Genomic DNA, 23,910 nt, shown 5'->3' with positions numbered 1-23,910 from the left:
TCCTCTGTGGTGTCTTCCTTCATGAGCTGACCAGCTCATGCAGGTTTTCCAGATCCAATGTGAATCAGAGAAAACTATTAATGGACCAGTCTCGTATCTGCTATGGAAAAAAAAAGACTGCTTACGCTTTCCCATTGGCCATGTATGACTTTTCAATGCGTATAGTACATACAAATCACGTTTCTCCCTCAATGGGAGGTGATATCTGACTAATAGGCTGGTGACTTGAGGGTGACTTGCATCAAACTGCTGCCTGTAGTGCGTAATTAACAGGTGTCAGGATCGTTCTTTGCTTTTAAAATAAATGCAGCTTCTCCAGCTAAATTTGTACTGACTTTCCAGACTAGAGCTCACTCTTTGTCTAGGCAAAAAACGTCCTTATTTCAAGTAGGCACGTCTGCACAACATACCTTGAATTAACAAGTAATATCTATGAAATTTGGTTAAAAGACTAAAGTGTTGGGGGGGTGGAATCCTAGCCTGCTCGCTTTTGGTTGCTAACACAGTACTTAACATGGCTCATGTGTTTTCTCCCTGTCTGCAGGATTTTGAAGCCCAGAGCAGAAGAGTCAGGGGAATACTTGTGCGTGTTTGTGTTTTCAAACTCTCCTATAGCCAACGCCACTATAGAAGTCAAAGGTACTCTTTTTTTTTTTTGTATTTTGTTTTATTTCCTCTCCTTGAAAGTGAAGTGCTTTCACCGCCTCTGCGCTCAGTGTCTGTACAAGAGAGCCAACTCAAGGGGTCTTTCCTCGTGAAATTAAGGCTGGGTCTGATCCTTGGTTATAATTTCAGGGGAAATCTTGCACACAGTCCTGGGGGAAAGATCTCACAGATACGGGAAATGTGACCATTGCACTTGTGGTCTGCACAGAGAGTACTAAAACACATCTAGCACGTGCTTCTGCGTTCTTTTGGTAAACCTGGCTATCACAAGAGTGAGTGCCTGTCTAGTGGGATAAAGATTGCTGTAGAATATCTCTGCGTTCATGCAGAGAGAACTGCGTTTTCCTCTGGGTTTCACGGTAAATGGGGTCATCTGGATGTATTCAGCGTACCTTGAATTTGCCTGTTCTGAATATGAAAAAAAGTAAGAACCACCATCTCGTGTGGCAGCTCCGAACTGGTATACTTGTAGGTTTTTGTCTGCAGACACTATTTCAGCTGGTGGGATAGCCTGGGTTCTGGTTTTGACAGATGCCCTGTACCAGATTGGGGTTTTCTACTTTCATGCATCTTTTTTTATTTTCTCCCCATTTTGTGCATGTTGGTGCTCTTCTGACATCTTTAGGACCCTAAAGTTGTGGCTATAAAATACAAAATGTGAAAATAGCCTGAAAGAGAATCTTGCACAGCAGCAAATGTGCTGTTTGCTCGGAGTTTCCCTGTAGTTCTTGAACAAAAGAACACTGTTTTAGACGTACACGGAGATGATGATGTTTTATGCAGTGTTTAACTACTGCCATAATACAGTTATTTGTTTGTTAAATAACTGTGGAAATAAACCGACCCATTGCTCTGCAGTGGCTGTGGTTTGCCCTTTATGTGCTGCAGTAAGATGGCATTGATGCACTGGGGCAGCTTTGTTAGTCAAAGACAGATGAAATCATGCAAAAATGCGTTAAAAAGTCTTGCAATCAGTCTTTGTGTGTCTGGGACTTTACCGATGCTTGTTTTATGAAGGTGTACTGTAAACAGGTTTGAAATTTAAGCTAGCATTACTTACTGTCTTCCCTATATCTCCATCTTAAATGTAGAGCTTCCTCTGCTGCTGTTTGAAAATAGCAAATGGGAAGGAGGATGCTTCACGCTATTTCTTGAGTATCCCTGCACCAATGAGGCAGCCTGTCCTGATCTGTTGTGAGTGCTGCTGTTTAAATGAGGTATCGCAGGTCTGTGGCTAAAGCTGAACGCTGACCTCTTCCCTGGGCATTTCTGGTGCCTCACTGCAGACTTGTGTGGTCAGGTTCCTGAATCCGAAGGGAGGAAGTGGGAGTAATTCAGCACTTCTGCATGAAACGAGAAATGCACAGTATCATTCTGAATGCCGTCTTTCCTATCTAGAGGGCCACCGTCTTTTGAACCATACAAACAGTTTCCTGGGGAAGAGAAATATTGCCATATAAATAAGCATTCTGACTGATATTGTACCAAGAAAAGCTTGCTGACTTCCTGTGTCGATTTTACAAGGTTTTTTTCCAATGATCTTGCATAAAACAACCTATGAAAATACACCCAGTGTTCAACCAAATCTGGTGCAGAAGCTATCTCTGCAAGGAAAAAGGAAATCTAAAATATATGCTCACGCGCCACAAGCTCCTGTTGACCTAGGATTAAGAAAAATCTGACTGCACCTCTAAAAATAATTATTGCCTTGCTTACAGCAAATTGAATTCAAGCTTATGTTGTACTTCCGGTGAGCTTGTCTTCTGGGTGTTCAAGGTACGTAGGTGTGGGTTGGGATTTTTTCCCTCTTTCTTTTAGGGGTATTTTTTTTTTTTGCATTCTGCTCTTCCACTCTAATTGCTGAATCTTCTAATATTAAGATCTTAAGTCCTTTCTGCCTTCTCTGGGCTGCTTTGGGTGACAAACCACTTCAAGAGACAGGAAATTTAACTTTGGTAAGAGATTAAGACCTTTTTCAGCTTTCTGTAATATCTCAAAAGACTTTTTAGAAGCGTTTGGCTTAGGGCTTCTCTGCTCTTCGGTGGCAGGTGGGGACACCAAGAGAACTTGGCAGAGAGGTTTACAGGGACAAAGGACGGAACGTTGTAGAAAGAAAAGCCAATATATCTGATTAAAGTACTGGCACGAAGGGCAGAGGGAGAATAACTAATCCTACTAACAAATTTTCACGGGCAATTTATATATAAATACAAATGAGTAGTCATCAGTTAGAAGTTAATGACTGCAGCACTGCTCTTGGGAGGTATTACACCTGCAGCCCGCTCAGCAGTCGCAATTCCAGGACTCGGTGACCCTGTTTTCCAGCTCCGCCTTACAGCATCACAGGAGTGGCTGATGGGCCTTGAATTCCTCCTCGGCAGAGAGAGGGCTTGTCTAGAGTGGGAAGTACCTTGTCAACTCTTCTGCAAAGCAAACTGGAAATTGGAACGCATGTATACTTTTGAACTGAAAAGACACTTTCCTGTCTAACTACTTGGAAGCTTCTGTAGTAATAAATTGGGGCTGCATTTAAAGCACAAGTTAGAGAACTTGGTGGTCTCCTTGCAGCCCTAGTGCTGTACATAAATTCATTGTGATCAGAGTGTACTCCTTGGAGTTACTGCTCCTAGAAGAGCCACACAGCTAAATGTGTATGGTATCGCACATGTATTGGATGTAAGTGTCTGAATAATATCCATGCTAGTTGCAAAGAATACACAGACTTTTTTTTTTCTTTGCAAAGGAAGGCATTCTTTGTGATTCCTCCAGTTTGGTGTAAATATTCTACATGTTCTGCCAAAGCAGTCCTGGTTCTCAAACCAGAACAGATTTTTTTGATACTACTTCATGTGTGGAGATGTTACCTAATTGTTCATCAAGGCATATGTGGTGAATCGGTGATGTGTGAATCTTGTTTGACTGTTGCAGATGCCACAATTCAGTGCTTACCTGCATGTGTGGCCTGTCACAGTATCTGTGGCTAAGTAATTGTATACAAATTTAATTGCTCAATTGCAATTATATTGCAATTTTAAACTGCTGATGCACATAGAAAAGATGGTTCTGAATATGAAAGTGCTTGTGGACCAAAATAGTGACTTTTTGACAACTTGTGAACAACTTTAACAAATGCCTCACAGCAGATGTAATCCAGGATATACCAGCACCATTTGCTTTTTATGTAATGTTGCCTGTTTTCTTCCTGAATTCCTGAATTTTTCTTGCTACATGTGCTATGTAAGAAGATAAAAATGCAGAAACATGAGCATAGCTGTTAAGAGTTGCTAGGTCTGCTTGCATATTTAAAGCAGATTTTCTTGGTAAAAAATTTACTAGGGCAGCGCTAGTATAACAGCAGTTGGAAATACTGTGTTTTAATGTCAGTCTCTCGGAATTCCCAGGAATGGCCTAAGCCTGGTTTCCCTCACACAGTTGGCTTTTGGATGAAGTGTCTGGGGGAGACTTTTGAGTATTCGTGCTCAGATTCTCAGAGCTGTTGGGGGCATTGTGTTGAGTGCAGCTCTAAGCCTGAAACAGGCTGAGCAAACGCTGTTATTGGGAAGATTCTGCCTTGAAATAGGGATCTTCTCCCACCCTTTGCTTTCGCAGTGAAGTCAGCCAGCTGAGAATGTTGCAGGGAAGCAGGCCGTGATGGATGATGATGAGGTTATTTTCAGCAGGAAGAGTGATGATGATCCTGCCAGGCACTAGCAAAGATGCAGTGTGCATCTCCCCATCTGGAAGTAGGCTTTTTTAATTGCTCTGTTGCCACACAGTGGAAATACCTGCAGTGCATTTGCTGTGTTGTTGTGATGCTGGAGCTCTGAAAACTTAAAAGATTAAAAGAAAGGGAAAAAAACTCACCAAAATGCAACCCTGAAGAATTCTGCCCATGCAATCTTTCTGCTTTTATCAAGATCTCATGAGGAGGAGGAGGAGGAAACACGTTTGCCTTTTTGTCTTCTGATACTCTACCAGCTATCATCTGGTGCAGAGCAGGAGCAGTGAGACCCAGATGGGAAAGAACATGCTCCCAGTTCCCTCTGGCTGCCCTGAAGGAATGCAACCATCAAGGAAGGTGTTGATGTATGACTGATGGAGGGTATCTGTTCTCTCAGCGCTGCCTTCCCATCAAAGGCTTCCTCCTTTCTGTGCCCCTGGACAGGTAGAGCTTTTTAATGCCTCTTCCTCTAAGGCCTTTCTGTCACTATCTATCTCAGCGGGGGATTCTTCTGACTTCTCATCCCTTGCCCATTGTCCCCCTTTCTCTTCCGTCCTCCCCAGTTGCTATTGGTTTCCCAATAGCAAGTGCTCAGACCCGTGCTGTTCACTGCTTCTGGGAGACATAAAACTTACCACTTCTGGAAAATGCTTATTATACGCCTGAATTTCAGCTGCGCCGGAGGCTCTTGTTTCCCATGCAATACCCGCATTCAGAATGTTACTCTTCCACTCCTACTCTGGCTCCAGCCCAAGCTGCATACTGGAAAACCAGTGGTTATTTCAGCAGTCTTGGAAGATCTTGGTTTCTTGACTCCTGGCTGTCTTAAGAAATCTCTGCTGCAATTTCACAACGCTGTCCCAGAAATTAAGAAATCAGGCACTCTCTTAGCACAACTGCGTCTTGGAGTGGTCCTAAGCATTACACAGAAAATGCATGTCACGTTCTCCTTTCTTGCAGCGCAGCTATAAAGGTAGACATGGATTAGAATTATAATGCAGAAAAATAAATCTTCCAGAGCCCTTTTACTAGGTCACCCATAAGACATAATAGTTTTTACACACAAGGATATTTTTAGATGCTTTTGCCCTTGCTTTTAATTTTGTCTTTTAATGGGAAAGCTTGAAGAGGTTTTGTGAACTGGGATGTGGTTTGGAGGTGTTATGCATTTTAGTTCTCCTCTCCTCTTTAGTAATGCTAGTAAAATATCTTGAAAATAGCTGGAAATTAAGGGCTGAATACCTCCTCTATATCAAGAAATGGCATTGCATGCCCTGTAACAAGAAAGGAAAAAAAAAAAAAAGAAAAAAAACCAAACCAAAAGAGGGTTGTATTCAGAGCATACTATTCCCAAAGCCCTTGCTGCACGGTGCATTTTGTGCCTATGGGTACTCAAAACAGACAGGTCTAATGCTTACTCTGGCACAGACCCCTTTCTGTTGTGATTCAGTTTAAGACTATCAAAAGAATGATGTTTATCAGAAGTTTACTCTTGTGTCAAGAATGAATAAATCTGTATTTTGATTATTTTTTTTTTAGTAGCAATTAATTTAAACTAACCCTGCCTCTTTTGCTCTTTCAAGCAGACTTTCAGGATTTAGTTTTCCTGTTTCACAATGTAAGGATAAAAATGTCGCTTGCTTTTTATCAGGGGCATTATCTTGGTTTCGTTGCTGTAGGAGCTGACACAGCGTGTCGTGCCCACGTCTCTGCAGCCAACTGTATCTGAACAGAGATGTGGATTCTGGTGCTTAAAAGCTGAAGTGAAATCTAAATCCTTTCTGAGCAAAACCTGCTTCGTTCTGTGCTTTATCCGTTCCTGGCACTGGAGCAGAATGCTGTAAGAAAAATCTTGACTTGAAAAGCTTCACAGTAAAACATCGCACTGTTGCTAAATCTGTGACCGAGGATGATTGCAGCGATATTCTAATTGTCGTTTGTACAGGAGAACACAATTAGCTAAACAGTTTGGCAGAATAAGTACTGGATTAGTATCTCAGCCATAGCTTGAAACTGGCTAGCATCAAATGCCCTGAAATATTAATATTTCGTGTAGTGCTCCCGTCAGACTGCGTACAAAAATAGTCCCTGTCCTAGTAGAGCTGGAAATGACTCCTGCAAAACCGTGCCCAGCAAGGAAGGAGCAGAATGTATTCTTGTCCCTTCTGCTCTCATTGGGATAACCTGGCAAAGATGTCCTCTTCTTAAAGAAATATAATTATCTCTTGGCTGTAGGAGAACAGTAGGTCACCCTGCAGTAGAAGTTAGGGTGTCCTAGAAAGCTTTCCCTCTTTCTTTCTCTAGCAGCAACCTTACAGAAAAAGTGGGCCAGCTGCGGGGTGCTGGCTGCACCTTCTTCCTCTGCAAGGCTCTGCCGTGACTCGCTGTCTGGGGGGGTGGCAGCGACAAACCACATGCTGACAGATGGGGACTGCGCGGGGCTTCATTTTTAAGCTGATGAATCCTTTTTCTTCTTTTTCCCTAATGGGGGTAATTTGCAATTGCTTTTGACGGCCTGTCAGTGCTGGGTTTGGGACTGTGGCATTGTCACCCTAAGTCTGTCTCTCGTGCTCTGCTGCTGCTGGCCTTTCATTTTCGTTAGGCTGGATGTGATCTCTGCGTATCATCCTCAAGTAAGCAAAAACTGCAGGGGAGGCACTGGGCTTACCTCCCTCCTGCCTAAAAGAGAACTTTCCGAGCCTAGCAAGGAAGAGGTGACACCTTTCAGCAGATCATGAGATGAAATTCACTTCTCAAACCACCATCGTCCAGAATAAATTTTATATTCCTCTTCGAGGCTGCAGACAGTGGTTTGAAAGGACATTCATTGCAGGTGTGTATTGGTGCTTGGTATCTTGAAGATGTAATGCGGCATGCTCAACCCTAAAGCTGATTTTTTTTTTTTTTTTTTTTTTTTTTCTGCTTGGAGACCTTCAGCTTGAAAACATAATTTCCTCCAAGTATAATTGCCCCTTGTATGCACAGGTAGTGTGTGATCACTTAGCAAGTACAGAATGTTCTTCCCTTTCCAGCTTGATTTAGTTCCTACACCTGGCAGCTTCTTTCTGCACGAGACCAGAGAATTATGATCTGGCGTCTTCGTTTAGTTCATGGGTTTTGTCTCTCAAAGTATTTTCATGTTCAGTGTCTAAAGATATGTTTTAGGTGTCGGTTTTCTTAAAGATAATTAGAAACCCTAACTCCTTGTTCTTATGTATCCATGGTTATCGTTAGCATCATCTTGCAATTAGTCAGCATCTGTGTGGCTTCATTCCTTGCTCTTGCTTATGGTCACGTATATTAAATATTGTTGGCAAAGCCATTATTTGCCTGTGTGGGTACTTACAGGCTTCGATCAAGTTATTCCTTCACCTTCTTCCTTATGGGATGATAGAATCATAGCATTTTTCTTAGGTAATGAGCGCTTTTTCAGCTCCCTGCTGAAAAGATGTTCACTTAAAAATGGGGGGGAAAAAAAAGAGAACGTGCTTGATATACTAAAATACTTTAAAAAGGCATAACTTCCTTAAGGGCTCTACCAGAAGTCCTGGAGTTAGTTTTAATTTCTGGTGGCTGATATCTCTCCTAAGGAACTGGTCTCTGCATCCTGCAGCAGCATGGAGGATGTGTTCAGCTGGTCAGTGCATACCGACAGCTCTGGCTGCTGCTGAGTTGGAGCAAAGTGTGCGTTAGAAAATGCCATTAAGAGTTAATAATTCTGTAAGAAGCAAGGGCATGTTTCTTTATGTGGCAAATGGTCAGAACTTGTGACATTTTGAGAAAAGCCTGGGCTGATTGGCCTCTCCTGGCGGTGTCTTTTCAGGTGAATACACAGGTACTAAGGAACGCTATAGCTGAAGTGTTCCTACAGCCGTGGGTTTTCTGTTGTTCAGAACCTTATTTTAATTCTGCCTCTAACAACGTTACCCACCAGCTGCATTACTGTCCGAAAAGAGTCTTGCTGGAGTAAGGTGTGGGATGCTTTCTGCATTTGAAAAGCCCTTGCCTTTGAAATACAGTAATTCCTTTAGCACTTAAACTTGCCAAACATTTTCCCAAAGACTTGTGATGTAATTTGGGGGGATGAGCAGGTTCAGCTGATGTTGTCCTGTTCCGCGAGATGTTCTGCTTGGTTTTGTTCGCTGCAACTGATGACAGCTGTGAAATTTGCTGACTTCTTTTAGCTTGCAGCTGCAGAAAAGCTGTCCCAAGCCCATGCTACCTCTCTGTACCTGTCTGTAGGGGTTGCTAGTGGTAAAGACACTTCTCCTTGAAGAGACCCTTATAATAAATTCCAGTGTCTGGGGGTCTTTTCCTGGAGCACTCAGACTGGACTCTGACTGGATTAACAGATCAGTGTCCTGCCATCACACAGCAGGCCACGTGTGACATAATTAGCAAGCTAGAAAGCGAATGGGCTTTAAAGGTGGTCACTACGGCACCAAAGCCATCTGCTTAAGCGAAGGTTGAGCTTGGGCAGTCCATTGATCCACCCTAATCTCTCGTGCGGCATTAGGCTGCAGTGGGCTGCTCTGACAGACATGGCAAACGGCAGTGATGTTATTTATAGATCAATTAATTCAGAAGACCCTCTGTTGATAGTCAGGGCTGTGTTTTTCTTGCAGTTGCCCAGCGGCACCTGCAACCCTCTTTAGAATAGATGTATTTGTGGGTAGGTTGAATGAAATGGTCTTTGGAGGGATTTTGACTTCTGCTGCATTACAGACACCCAGCAGTACCCAGGGTAGTGTCACTGTAAGGTATAACAAGCGTTAAATGTAATGAGTCACAGCGTGTTTGTGGACCAAATCTAAAATCTTGCTGCAAGGAAGAACACCTTGATTCAGCTTTCAGAAATTCATGTTAGGACAGCGTCAGTGCACAGTCCTGACGCCACGGGCAAGTTGTAACCAGACTCTCTGACAGGTCTGTTTCGAAGCTGAAGGTACTGCAGAGCTGCAGGGACCTCCCCAGCGGTGGGGAGGGAGACGTGGATGTTTCTTAGCTTTCTGCACTGGGGAAGGGCTGGGCCATCTTAGTTTTGTATGTTTGTGGTAGGTAACTCAAGCTTGATGTAGAGATTTCTCCCCTGTCCTTCAGTTTGTCTGGCAAACCAAGCCTGAAGGACATTCTTGCAGATCCTCAGTTGAGGTGCTACATGGAGAGACATGAGAATCGCAATTTTTCTTCTGTAAGATGGGCCCAGTGTGGGAAAGACAACAACTTCCAGGGACCTTGTCACTTATTTTCTGTTCAAGTTCTCAGAGCTTGAAACAACTCTGACTTTAATAAGCAGCTTGTAAACAGACTTGTTTTGTTTCATAGCCATTCCTGACATCACTGGCCACAAGCGGAGTGAAAATAAAAATGAGGGGCAGGAGGCGCTCATGTACTGCAAGTCTGTGGGCTTCCCGCATCCCGAGTGGGTCTGGCGCAAGAAGGTCAATGGAGTATTTGAGGTAAGCAAACAGTAAGGGGTGGCAGGCACGTAGTTAACCCGCCGAAACCCCCAGTACAGAAGGAAAACAAGCACCTTGGGTTTAGGGATATGTTATTTAGGGTGCCTTAGAACTTCTTGAAGTGCAGCTCCTCAAGAGTCTGATACACTAACAAGTGAAGTTGAAAAGTAACAAAGTGAGTAAAGTTCAGCAGCGGTGAGTATTAAATGGATCTTTATATTGTTGTTGTGTGAACAGAGTTGCTCATTGAGTTACTGTTGGGTGGAGTTACGAGCTGTGTGGGAAGATGTGATGTTCAGGGTATCTGCTACGAATTGGAAGATGAGAGTTATGAAATGGGAGTTAAAAATGCATTTGGCTTAAATTTCTCAAACTCTTCTCCCATTTTACTGGTTGAGCTCACAAGACTTAATATGAGGCTGTGGTGGCGATCCCTATTAGTGTTTAAGTGATCATATTATTGCCATGCAGCAACTGATCTAAGTGAGAAAACACTTTGACCAGCAATTGGAATAGCAGGAGAGAAGCTGGAGGCTGCTAAATCCTCATCCCACCTATTTTTACGTTGTATGATGTGCCAGAGAGGTAGCAATTTGATTGATACATGAAGAAAAAATGTTAAGCAAATAACAGTGTGGGTTCATTGTTCACTGTTAAGCGTGAGTGTAAATTTTTATGGGAGATTGACTTGCCAAGTGCTGGCAGTCACCAGAGTCCTGTGTGCTGGTGTGCAGATTTCCCTTCACCCTGTCGTCCTGGTGAAGTTATTCAATAAATTCACCCAAGGTTAACTTTCAGGAAGATCAGACATCCATACATTGTGAAAGTTTTGCCCCTTTTAAATTCTTTAAATGTAAGCAACTCTGGAAGTCTGTTTTTCAAAAGTAGAAAGAATATGGTGCCTTGAATTCCAGCTTCCCTAAATATTCCTGAAGTCAGTGGCTTAAGCTGCCCTGACCACAAATCTATGAGCAGTGCATGTTTCTTTTAAAAACATACCAAAGGCAAAATTTTATTAGGGTGGTTATACCTTAAATTGTTAGAAAATGCTATCTAATGCAGTGTAGAAAAATCTTAACTAGTACTACTACTTGTTTTTTTCCCCTTCTATGTTGAAACTGCTTTGTCCCCTGCTAAGGAATGCATCCTCTCTCCTGTTAACTTGTCTCCTCTGTTTCAGCTTATTATTGTAAATTGCGTGGAGTGTAAGAGTTTCTCTTGAAGCAAAAGCCTGAGAACACGTAGCTTACACGATCACAACGACTGGCATTTCATGGCTGATGCTGTTAAAGTAGAATGAAAATACAGGTTTTCAGTTAAGCGGGCATTTTTTTTTATGTTGTTTTGAAGCTCTTTAGTGCTCAAAATCTCACTTAGTGAGAGATACAGAGTAAACAGTAGTAGCGGGCTTTTCCATTGTGTTAACGAACCAGCCTCTCTGCAAGAATCCCTCCACTCTCTCCTACTTTCTATGACAGAGAAAAGGCACTGGGACTTAGTAAACCTCTTGCTTTTTTCCTCTTCCACCTTTCTCCCTGCACCAGGACATCAACAACTCCTCCGGAAGATTCTTTATCTCAAATAAAGACAACTACACTGAGCTCAGCATCACAAACCTACAGATAAACGAGGATCCTGGCGAATACCAGTGCAACGCAACCAACCAGGTCGGCTCTGTCTCAGTCACAACCATCCTGCGTGTCCGCAGCCACTTGGCTCCCCTCTGGCCCTTTTTGGGGATCTTGGCAGAAATCGTTATCCTCGTTGTCATCATAGTTATTTATGAAAAAAGGAAGCGGCCGGATGAAGTCCCAGACGGTAAGTGTGCTCAAAGCCGCTTGTAAGGAGAGAGAAGGGAAAAAAAAACCACAACAGCCAAAGTGAACTTGTGGAAGCAGAACAGAGTGGGGCTTTGTGTCAGGAAGGATCAACAGCGCAGTTCCTTCAGCTCTGAGATCTGCTTTCTCATCTGCTCACTCTCCAAACATTAATCCCAGCAAGCGCAGAGGGTCCAAGTGCTGGGCGAAGTCCTGACACTGGATTTCCCAATCTCAGACCATGGGGTGGGAGGGCAGTTATTTCACTATCTTTAAAGCTTTCGTTATACAAGGTGGGTCTAGTATACCCTAGACCCAGGCTCCTGTCTCTCTCCTGCTGTAATACCCCTGAGAAACCCTGCACGTCAGCCCTGAGGAGCGTAGGGCCGTACAGGGAGAGAGCTGAGGACACTCTAATTCCCGATGGCACTCCCTCTTCCATGTGGCACCTGGAACACACACTGGGCAGGTTCTGTAAGGAACCGTTATGCTTAAAGGGACTGGGACTACAGAGATGCTTCAGAAATAGAACGTTTTCAATCTTAAAAGGGCTCTTATTTTAGCCTGTAACCGAATTTGTATTTAAGGAATGCTCTGGAAACTGTATCTAATTTGTAATAGCCACTGAGTTATATTCCCTAAAGATTAGGTATTTATTATCAGGTTTGGTAGCACTATTTAGTTACACTGTGTTTGGTAGACAAAAAAAGTAGTAACTGTTTCACCTTTGAGCTTCTTCTGCGTACCTTCCTCTTTTTAAACACTGGACAAGGGGCAGTTTGAGGCTAAAATGAATATTTGAAAGAACCACACGGAGAACCAGGCTTTGATGTGACACGTAGCTGCTTACTACAGTGTTTATCAAGAAGACCCATCCAAGGAAGCCTTGTGGCAAGAGGCTGGTATGCCATTGTGCTGTAGGAATGTGACACGTCCAAGTGATGGAGCAGGTGCTGTAGAGGGAAACGGGCTGGATCAGTACGGGAAGCACCGAATCCTTCCTGTCTTCCTGGGCTGGATGAGCTCTCGAGCACGGGAGGGACCTTCCCAAGGGGGTTGTGTTGCAGCTTGTGCAGCAATGGCCAGTTGTCAGGCTGCACGAGGGATCTGTAACAACGCAGCACGACGTTTGCCTTTTGGGATGAAAATATAGGTGCTGATCTGCCTGTGAAATCTGGGCCAAAACAACTTCACAGTTCCTGAGCCATGTTTTAGAAATTGGGGGGAAAAAAACAAAACAAAAAACCAACAAAATAAACAACAAAGCAAAAAACCCTTAAGAAATAGATAATAAATACTCATCCTTTGAGAATGGCTGAGGCTTGGATCACTTCCATAGCAGATGAAAACTGTCTTTAGTGCATACCTAAAGGAAACCAGCTTTTGATGTTAACCACTTGAGTAGCACTCACTAACTGCATACAGAGCATGCATTGAGACTGGTCTAGGTGTGTATCCGACAAAACTGAAACTGTGTAGTGCATGTTCCTCTGCATAACTAACAGCTTCACAGTTGCTAAGGGGTTGATACTGCCAGCACTTTGTCATCAAAGTGGCTCTCAACCAGCCCAGAAAACTTTGAAGACGACAATTTGAACGTTCTCTTGCGCTTCTCCTGTACTGCTGTGCCAGGGTGGCCCGACTTTGATGTTGGGATGGCCGGAGAGAATTTCACCTCTGTGTTGATGGCTGTTCATAGCTCCCTGCATTTCAGACTTTATTTTGATGAAGTTTCAAAACAACCAAAGCAAGATATCAGATTGTAATTTGATATGTAAATATTCACTGCAAGCAGCCTCAAATCAACTTAATCCAATAGAAATTGGCTTTGATGTGACCAGATCATGATGGAACCACCGTGTCTGTGTGATCAGGCACATGCTGGAGGTGAAGAGTTCATGAGCTGTTTTCTTCAGAGACTGAAGTTTTCCTGGCTGGTCTGGCCACTCTTCAGATGCCTGAGGGATCCAGGCTCATCATCTCTGATGGAGGTGTCCAAGATGATGAGCCGAGTAACTGAGGTTACTAAAATTGCTTGCTCGGTCTGCTGTTATTTTAAAGGCAACTAAGCTTGAGTCCTGGAGAGTGATGCACATCTGTGGTGGACAGTTGTCTTCCCCGTCTGCTTTCTTGGAGGACAAAATCTATATCACAGTCAGTATCTGCGTATTAGGTTTGCCTGGATGGAGAGACACAATCGGCATAACATCTTCTCAACCAAAGGCCGACTTGAGTCCTACATTCCCTTGGATACTCACTTTCTGTAATGGCATTTGAAGCTTTCTGTGATATCGTGGTGGGAAACACCCTATAAGCAGGGGCAGTTTACAAATGCATATGTGAGAAATCATTGATAGTCTGCTGATTTCCACACTTGGATGTTCTACTTAGGTTATTCTTAATTTTATTATTTTAAACACATTGTTATGAAATGCCAAAGTTAATGTTTTAATGCAATGGCGTGCTTATCATTTGGAATTCAAACTCTCTGCTTCCAAAATCATACAAATCCGCCTCCGCATGCTGCAGTGAGCTGTAGCGGGTAACATCAATGAGCCTATAGCTGAGCCAGCGACTCAACATGGATATTAGTCTAAACACCACATTGCATAATATAAATATTACTTGGCAACAGCCATGATCTCTTGCAACTATCAGCTGGGTTTCCAAATTTTTATTTTTAATATTAGTTTTGATGTGTTAAGCTTTAAGGACAAGGGTTGTGGTTGTGCCAGATCTTCATGTGAAGCTGCTGCAGCAATCATGATAGAGCTGCTGGTGCCTCCTTGCTAACAGGGGAAAATACCGACAGCCTCATCGGCAGAGTAACCTCACTGCTGTCCCTTCTTGCTGGGATGTGAATTTTGTCGTTGGAGCACTCCAAATTTTCCCTCAGACACTGGAATTCCTTCCTATTCCCTGCCATCACCCCTCTCATCTTCCCATGGTGGAATAATCTGGACCTGCCTTAGTGACCAGATTTCTCTGATGTTCTTCCTTTGCTCTGGAGTAGCAGGTAGAAGCAGCCAAAAACCCCAGCCATGTTGGAGGATGGATGGCCATTTGGCATCTTTCTTTGGACGGCTGCCTGGTGGATCATTAGTGTTTGGTTTGGCACGTCCTCCTGCTGCAGGCTAGCTGTCCCTGCGGATAAGGTGTCTGCTACCAGTAAACAGCCTGAACGTTGGGGTGCAAGTCTCATACCTGCAGTGCTTTGGGGTGGCCCACAGGGTTCTGTAGATCCCACCTTAGGGAGAGGTATCTCCCATGTTCAGGGAGGCTTTTTCCCCTGAGAGTCCTCTGATGTGCTGGCTGATGATGTCTGTCCTGTTGAGGAGCGAGGATTTCTGCATAGGCCTAGTGCAAAGATGACTTATTCAGGACACTGTAAGCATTTCTTACAAAGTTTTGGAGACGAACAGTGATGCTAAATGTGGTAACTCCCCCTGTATACAGAAAAACCAAAGCCTTTCTGTTAACAGTCTAGAAGTATACCTGCAGCCCATGCGGAGCCTGGCTGATACCAGCATAGGATGAAATGCAGGTGAGCTGCATTTTCTTGGGTCTTGCAGGGAGGTGCTGGTGTCCACACTGAGCTCTCCCTCGTGCAGTACCCAGGTGACACACTGCTTCTAGGGCTGGCTCGGTGAAGGCTACACAAGTTACAGGCAGCCCATGGGGTGCGTTGTGTTCATCCCCTTGGACAAAACCAGCCAAGCCAAAAGCTGGTGCAGGATTGCTCCAGTCTCCTTAATTGGAGTCCTTTCCCCTTTCTCAGCTGTACCAGCCTGCCCTCACTGAGGTGCCACCTTCCAGAAACTGCTCGTCTTGTTGCTCTTTTTTGAGAACTGTATTGAACTACTCAGCGTTTCCACATCTCCAAAGAATCCTCTAATTCAGTGCAGCATAAGGGAGCGAGACGGCAAATCCCGAGGGTCCCCCCACTCCCCACTGACCCGACAAAGAACTGGTTTTAGAGGAATAGGATGTTTCTCAGGCAAACCTCAGAAGTGTATAACCCTTTGACAAACCAGAACAGTAATGTCAGTGTTCGCATTCACCGTGCACTTGTATATGCACAAGAGGATATTTGTAAAAACTTCATAGAAAAGTGAGTGGTCTTACAGCTGTGTCAGCCTAAAAAAAAACCATAAGTGAGGCTTGAGGGCTGTACGTTTTTGGTGAGTCTAAACAAAGAAGTGCTAAATAGGACTTTGATAACTGATGCTGAACAGACGCACCCAGTTGCTAGTGGGGAATGTGACTGTTTGGAGAGAAACATTATCTCTCTCCTGGAAGGTGTCTGGGATGCTTTCCAGGGCGCTTGGGAACTCTACCTGGCCAGCCAAAATAAAGCCAACTGAATTAATTCCCTTTCATCTCCATATTCTGCAGGCTAAAAATGACCTGTCTTCGCGTGCCAGCTACCTCATCTCTTGGTGGATGGCAAGAGTGACAGATAACCTTGTTAAATTTGGCGCAGTTCTTCTCAATTTACTGTTTAGCTGCAGAGTGAGGCCATTTATGTTTCAGAGCTCAGGGGACACAGGGCTGTGTGTTACAGGACGCTTTCCCAAGGGATTTGCTGGCCTTCTGAAAGGTGTTACCTCCATCTAGAAGCACTGCCATGCTGGAAGGGCAAGGACACTCCTTTAACTTTGGCATTTCCTGATTACAGGTTGTTTTGGGTTTTTTTGGTTGTTTTTTTTTTTTTGCATGGACCTTGCTTTTTGTCTTTTGTTTATTTGCTTTTTATGCCACGGAACAGGGCTGCTCAGTAGCTCCTTTGCTAATGTTTCCTCCTTCACATAATTCAGATTTGTGAGTTTATTTTTTTTTTTTCTCCTGCTGCTGTATAGCAGAAAAAGGAACTTCTGCACTGGGGAAATCTGTCTTTCCACCAGAAATGGTGCAAGAATGGCATTAGCGAGTGCCCAGTGCAGGTTCTTGCTGTCGTGGCTGTGGATTAGGGGCGTTCTCGTCCTCCTGGGAGGGGAGGTGGCTGCAGCGAGTACCTCCAGTAACCCGCCCACGGTCGCGAGTCCCCTTGCATCCAAATTATGTGCTGGAAGGAGGAAGGGAGGGCAGATGCCGCTTGAAGTTCTGCATCCTTTCAAAATGAGAGTTTTGATTTGCTTTACACGGGGTAAAGCAATATACGGATCGCATTCCTTCTCCAGAGAGTGGCTAGGTTCTGTATAATCAAGAGTGGGTGAATGACGTGCAGCTTCCAGTGGCTTTTGGTGATGAAAGCTGCATGAACGTGGCATGAGGAGGCCAGAGACGCTGGCACATCACTGCATGTACGATGGGAAAGGGTTTCGGCAGGGGACTGCAGAAGCATTTTGCTCAGAACACAAGCTGCTTGGGCTTCCCTTGACAATAAAAGGAAGCAAATAGCTTTTTATTCCTCTGTGGTATAGCTTAAGCTGCTTATTTTTGAGAGACGTAGCAATCAGACATTGTGACCTGAATGTAGTACATCAAAGATTCCTAAAGAAAGTGTTTTTTCTGTTGTTGGATCAAATAGCCTAAAATTAGCAAAGACACTGTTTTAAAGGGTGTGTTCTGGGGTAAGTAGAAAGTAAAAACTTCTTGGCTACATTCCCCCATAGGAATGTAAACAGTTTTTACTTTAAAATCCATATTCTACATGATCTTTAGCTCAAAGCCATGAGGTGACTGGGTTATAACATGTCCTTTTTCATTCTTCCCTTCTCATTTCTCAGCTTAATACAAAGACTTTCCATAAATGTGTTTCTGCTCCAGCTCTGCAGAAGCTCCATCCATATCCCCACATTCTTTCTAATACTCCTCTTTTTTTTTCTTGACTTTCCCTGTTCCTGCTATTACTGTAAGTAATTTAAAGAACAAAATGTTTTCAACTGAAACGGTTTTACCTTGTTAAGAGTTAATTTCTGGGTTTTTTTTTTTTCCTATTACCTGCACCTTTCTCTCCCAAGCTTAAAATTCATCAAGGGGAGAAAACTCAGACAGGCACGTTGTGAGATTGTAGCTATCGACTACGCCTAACAGCCAGCAGCGCTGTATCATGGTGGTAATCGAGTAGCCGGGCTCCTCTGGGCCTTTATATACTAACTCGTTAGATGCTGTTAATGAGAATTCCTCCAGTCTAATGTAAGTAATCCTGGCCAGAGAGTCTCCGTTGCCGATACGCTTGTGCCTTCATTCCATTTCAGAGCAACTGCTTTATTTTTCTTGGTTTGCTTTATGGAGCAAGACAAGCGTCTCCATCCACCTCTCTTTTTTTCCTGCTCCCTCCAAAATATTCCTGTTAATGAAGCTGAAGAGAAGAGTGCTGCTCTGAACCCGACACGGTCGTGGTGGTAGATGCCGCCTTTGAATCATTGCGTGCAGCCGAAGCCCTAAATGGCTCGTGCACGTTGTAACGCTTGTGTCCTGCCAACAGTCACCTTGTGAGACGGCATTATGGTCCTGCGTGGCTGCTTTGAGTGCTCCACGTGGAGCTTTCAGAATGTTTTTTATGAGTTAAGAACTGAAAAACTTATTAAAAAAAAAAAAATTTTTTTTTCCTACTTATATAAAAATTTAGATGTGTTTGTATGTTCTTCTCCCAAAGTTTTCAAGCCACTGCCAGATTTTCTCTTCCCAGAAAGTGAAATCTCGAGCTAGTTTTTAATTATAAAAATTCCCCAGCGGTCTCTGAGCCAGTTCTAAGGAATTGCTTTGCGGACTGTAGAGGTTGCATTGTAACGCAAGGCCCTGAAGCTGCCACAGACGCTGGCTCTTCCTTTTGTGCATCTGAGCAGAAATTGCAGACGAGTTTCAGTTTAATAACGCTCCTGTTCACTCTTCATCTGCAGAGGCGGGTCTGAGGGCTGCCAGGTGCCAGCGTAAGAACCGTTGCTGATGCTGCTGGTCTCTGCTCCTCGCTCTGGGTGTTTCTTTGCCAGTTTTAAAGCACGAGTAGAAATGTAGAGTCCCTCTGGATACAAAAATTTGAATTTTAGCGCTGAAAAGTCCCCTTTAGTGTTTCATTTTTAAGTTCCACCAGTCAGAAAAGGCTATACAAGATTAATTTGATATTAAATATAAATACCGTAGCTTTCCAAAGGAGGTAAAAGAAGCTGAGTAAAATCTAGAATGCCTTCCAAATCATGGCTGAAAGTAAAGGGGGCGGGGGGGGGCACAAAACACAGCCCCTTTCTCAGACTGCTGAGGCATGAATTGCATTCCCAGACAGTTAATACAAGTGGAAGAGCTAAAGCAAATCTGATTGTCATCATCTTACAATTTAAATGTCCGGATATTTTTGTCTGGAAGGATTGATTACACGTGTTACACCATGCGTTAAAGACGGCAGCAATTCTGACACTCAGAAATGCGCTATTTCAGGGCAAGACTAAGCAGATAATTGCTGTCCCCACAGGAAAGACTTGGCCGGTTGGGGTTTTTAAAATCTTGAACTTATATAAACAAGGGGGTTTGGGGAGTCTGCAGATCCCCTCCAAATTCGAAAGGAAATTCCTGCAAAAGGTGGGGTTTAGTGTGGTCATTTATAAAACTTACAGCTCGCCTGGCAGTGTTTTGGGAGCAGAATGGAATGAAGTGGCGTACTGGGAGGATGTTCTCTATGGCCATCGCTTTTACATGCTGTTAGAGACGATCGGTTACTAGAGCAGGTCTTCTGGCATAAAGGTTTTGAGTTATATTGATATTTGTCAGTTACTATGACTTCTTTTTTTTTTTTTTTCCCGCCCCTTCAATTGCATCATACCCTTAAAAAAATGGTGGTAAGTGAGAGATCTGCATGCTTTGGAGTTTGTTTAATCTCCGCTTCAGTCTATACAATGCACAAATCATAATGTTAACACTTTTTCTTAAAACTTCTTCATTCACGTTCACAACTAATTTGGATTTCAGTTTGCTGTTTTTAATCTTTATTTAGTCTAATTTTGTACTTAATTTTTCTGTTGTTCTGTTGCCCCCTGATCTCGCTAAGGTTTCTTTCGGTCTTTGTCTGTACTGTACTGGGGCTGCTTTTCCAGCAGTTAAATGACTGACCAGGATAGTAACGCCCAGAGACGTTTTCCTCTGTCTTATTTTATCTCTGTTTAGGTTACTGATGGGAAAGGGATGAGTGGTGGTGATCCACTATATAATCTTAAGTATTCTAATAGGCTTTTTTGTCGGATCTTTGTTAGGAAAACACTCAATGGCAGCCTTTACTAACGTGAAGCTTTTCTTTTTTTAAAACACTCAAAACTACTTATGTGAAATAGGCATCTAAATATTTTAACAGAGAAGCAAAAAGGTTATTTTATAGCGAGAGCTTGTATCTTAACGGTGCAGTTTGCTAGTCCTGAAGTCCGGCCAAACAAACTCTCAAAGATGTCGATGGTGCTTGTTAGAAAGCCAAGATCACCCAGTCTGGAAGCAGAGTGGCATTGGTGGCAGGGCTGGGCTCGGCTGGGGCGGGGGGGTGGGGGGGCTCCCGGCTCTCTGTCTGTCCCAAGCTCTTCCCCGCCAGTGCGCGGAGTGCGTAGCGCAGCCTGCTTTAAAGATCTTTTGTGAATCAAAAGATGTTTGTGGAGGGAAGTTCTAGACTTTACTGTGCTTTGTGTTTCAGTACCTGATGTGTCTCTGTATATCTCCACTGTATATACAACAGCACATTGATGTCTGGTTGTCCTGACTAGTCCTAGTTCTCTCTGTATCTTGTCCGATAGTGTACTGTTGCTGGTAATGGACTTCTGTGGACACTGGTGTGTCGCTAGTGTGTTATTTTGGCTGTAAAGCTCTTGGTTTGTGGTTAGTTCTTTATTTTTTTTGAAATATTTTTTTGTTCCGGTCACTGTCTGTGCTAGCGGTGGCTTTGCCTATCCGTTGCCTTGAAGGTACAGGTGGAGTAATGTCCCCTTTGCCCGACATTACTCCCAGTGTGTGCTCATGCGGATGCCTACACTGTTAAGATTGTAATTTCCATAACTGCTTCATGTGCACTAAGCACCCTTGTGGAATCCTGCTGAGAGTTTCTTAAAGACTTCAGTGAAAAACACCTCCAGCGTGAGGTGGGAACAGCCACTGTTTGAGTGCCAAAAACAGCAGGTCCTGAATTGGTGTGTGTGTGTCATTCCCCCCCCCCCCCCCCCCCAAAATACTTCTACAGGAGTGTTAACTTTCTGGATTGATTTTTGTACTGATGTTTAAATGCACTTCTGTCTTCTGTAGTGCAGCTTGGGAGCAAAATAAGGTGTTTTATAATATTACAAAAAAAAAAAGTTCAATTGGTCATGAAAGAGCTAATGCGAAACATGACCCATTGGCAGATCTTATTCCAGTTCTTAAAAGAGAATCTTTTTGCCGAGAAACGCAGGCAGAACAATGCTGTCAGTCTTCTGTAGCTGAAGTCTGTGGTGTCCGGAGGTATTACAACACCCCTAATTCCTCCCGGTGTTTTGAGCCCTGGGCTCTATCGGACGCACGCGCAATGCCTGCTGCCACCCAGGGACTACGTTTGGATACTCAAATCAAGTATTGCCCCTTCAGCCTCCCCCCTAACCTGGTCTGTTCTAATCAAACATGGAGAAAAACGGAATATGTAGAGGTTGTGCCATCCGGGGGGGGAAGATGGTGTATATGCTGTTCTGTATATACCAGTAATTACCCATCAGCAGTTAAAGAACTGCTGAAAAAAATTTTAAAAAGGAAAAAAATATATATATTAAAAAAAAAATAAATCAATGCAAGAAAACAACCAGCAGGATTTTACAACTGAAACGTTGGTTTGTCTTCTCATCTATTTTTTATGAGATTGAACCACTGGAACTTGGGGACAAGATGAGCCTGACATTATTGCACCAATCTGTCCGCTACAGTTGCAGTTCTTCATGACAAGCATTCAAAGTGTTAACTAAAACCATTGAAGCAACATACCTGCCATTAAAACTCGAATCCAGAAAAATAACTCCATGAATCTTTGCACTACCAAGTGGAATGGCCTTTAATGCTGTAGATAGCTGGGTTTGCTGTTTGCCGTTCAGCGGGGTGCGGTGCAGAGACTGACTCTCTTTTTTCTTTCCTTTCCTTGTCTTTCCGTGGATCGCGTCGGAATTCTTGCTGCAGATGATGAACCAGCTGGGCCAATGTAAGTGCCTTTTAAGGGAAAAAAAATAAAAAAATAGACCTTGGTTTAATCTGAGGGTTTATTGGAGTTCATATTACATTACATTGATATTATGTGTGACATTACTAATGGTAACGAACCCTTTGGTTTGTTAAGTTGGGAGTTGTTGGAGTAAAGTGATACCTGCAAGGTCCTGGCTAGAAAAACAAATATTGCTGAAGGAGTTGGAAAATAAACATTTGTGCTGAAGGCACCTGCGGTCTCCCTGACTGCCTGGTGTAGCAACTTGATATGCTTTTTACAAATATGATAAGCAAAAAGGGGAAAAAAAACCAAACACCCAAACCTGCTTTAGTTGTAAAAAGGAATCGGTAAAACCAAGAGGCAGAATGATGGATGTAGGAGGGGGAATCTCACTGGGCAAGAGGATGGGAAGATACAGAGCTGAGAAGTTGTGTTGTTTTTAGCCACTTGAGTTCAGAGAAAGAATAAAATGCCATTTAACTCTGAGGTACAAAGACTTTTCTTCCTATCCTTGTGATTGATTTTGCATTTTTTTTTTTCTTTAATTCTTTCTTTCTCCAGGAAAACCAATTCTACAAACAATCATAAAGATAAAAACTTACGCCAGAGAAACACAAATTAAAAATGCTTATCATGTAAGTATGACTCACCCACAGCTCGGAAAGGGGCAGCCTGAATCCTCCTTTTTCTGTAGTGGTTGGGGTGTGGAAAATAACCAGTTCCATGAATTGGGAAGTTCCCAGCTGCTCTGAGGATGGCACGAGCCATCCCGCCACGCGTCGGGGAGCACCCGGGGTTATCAAAAGATTTCTTTCCTAAAATAAGCAGGTAGTTTAACGATCTGTTGAGCTCTATATAATCACTACTATTGCTAATTAAAAACCACCCCAAATCCTTCTTCATTCGATCATAAAACCCGGAAGCTAACCTTGGTTGGGAAGCCTCTATCTCTTAAGACGGAGAAGCAGATGTTAAGCGCTTTGATTGCACGCTGTTTTGGCAGGTGACGTTGCAAACGCAGCTGGGCATTGACTAGCACCTTTTCTTGTTTCTTTTTTAGAGCTTTAAGTTTCTGAGAGACTGATGGCAATATGACCTGCTAAATTTAAGGGTTGGAACTCTTGGTTCTAGAACTCCAGTTCTGTCTGATTTTTTTTTTTCAAGTGAGCAACAATATGACTGTCTAACGCATGCCTTATTTAGCCTCTCCTGTAAGGATGACCTAGCCAGATAAATTTTAATAATGCTTCAGTGTAGAAGGTGTAAACTATTTTGGGCTTGATGTGCTGTGAATGTTGCTTTTTTTTTTTCCTTAATCTATTTAAACATTAGAAGTAGTAAGTCAGTTCACGCATGCGCCATTTTTTACTTCCTGTAGCTGTTAAAATTGGCAAAGCTCTAAAACGCACTGCTGCCATCTAGTGAGACTTTTTGTAAAGTACAGCAAAACTTAAAAATATATACAGTATATATTTATATTTTGGGGGAGGGGGAAACCAAAATACAGTAATTGTGTTTCATTTTTAAGCTGCTGATATTCATTCCTTACTGTATGTCTGGAAGATGAGAGAATTATACTGTTCTGGTACTTAGAGAAGTAATATAAATTGAAATTATCTTAAGGGCTTAACCTATATAGAGAGACTTGGGTGTCCTATAATCAGACTTCAAAAGCTGGGATGGTTCGACGTGGTGGTGGAATGCAGTTGAAAACGAAAGCAGAACTTCAGTTTATAAATATATATATATATATATGATTGCTTTTTAAGTGATTTTTTTTTTTGTTAACTCATGTAAATTCTCAAGATCCTTTTGCACTGATGTGTTCAACATATTCTTGTACATTCAATTCAGGCAAACTTTTATAAGTTTCTTTTTTGTTTTGTTTAAATGATGAAATGTTACAGCATGGTGATATTCTATGCAACTAGTTATACTCTTTAGTTTGACACTGTAATTTCTCATGATTTAAAGATTGTAGAAATAGACCTAACAGGGTTCTCACGATGTGCGTAACTGTAGATGCATGAACTCGTGTTCTGTGTATTTGTTGAAGTGCAATGATGTATAAAAAGTGGATTCACCTGTTTTTAAAAATAAAACACTGACAAAAAA

General features: G+C 42.9%; 1 protein-coding gene across 2 annotated transcripts in view; it reads left to right on the top strand.

Annotated features, from left to right (window-relative positions):
* The window catches only part of NPTN (neuroplastin), a 59,034-nt gene extending 35,130 nt beyond the window's left edge, over nucleotides 1-23,904 (top strand). The window contains exons 3-8 of one of the 2 annotated variants that reach the window (XM_074599846.1): nucleotides 545-639; nucleotides 9,713-9,846; nucleotides 11,391-11,664; nucleotides 21,783-21,792; nucleotides 22,357-22,430; nucleotides 22,856-23,904. In XM_074599846.1, coding sequence (XP_074455947.1) covers nucleotides 545-639; nucleotides 9,713-9,846; nucleotides 11,391-11,664; nucleotides 21,783-21,792; nucleotides 22,357-22,417 — 574 coding nt within the window. In that variant the 3' untranslated portion in view covers nucleotides 22,418-22,430; nucleotides 22,856-23,904. Of the gene's footprint in view, nucleotides 1-544; nucleotides 640-9,712; nucleotides 9,847-11,390; nucleotides 11,665-21,770; nucleotides 21,793-22,356; nucleotides 22,431-22,855 lie in introns of both variants that reach the window. The other variant, XM_074599845.1, reaches the window with a different exon arrangement.
* Nucleotides 23,905-23,910: the final 6 nt, after the last annotated feature.

This window comes from Larus michahellis, chromosome 9 (assembly GCF_964199755.1).
Source record: "Larus michahellis chromosome 9, bLarMic1.1, whole genome shotgun sequence".
In the NCBI taxonomy this organism is placed as follows: domain Eukaryota; kingdom Metazoa; phylum Chordata; class Aves; order Charadriiformes; family Laridae; genus Larus; species Larus michahellis.
This window is presented reverse-complemented; position numbering and strand designations above follow the sequence as displayed.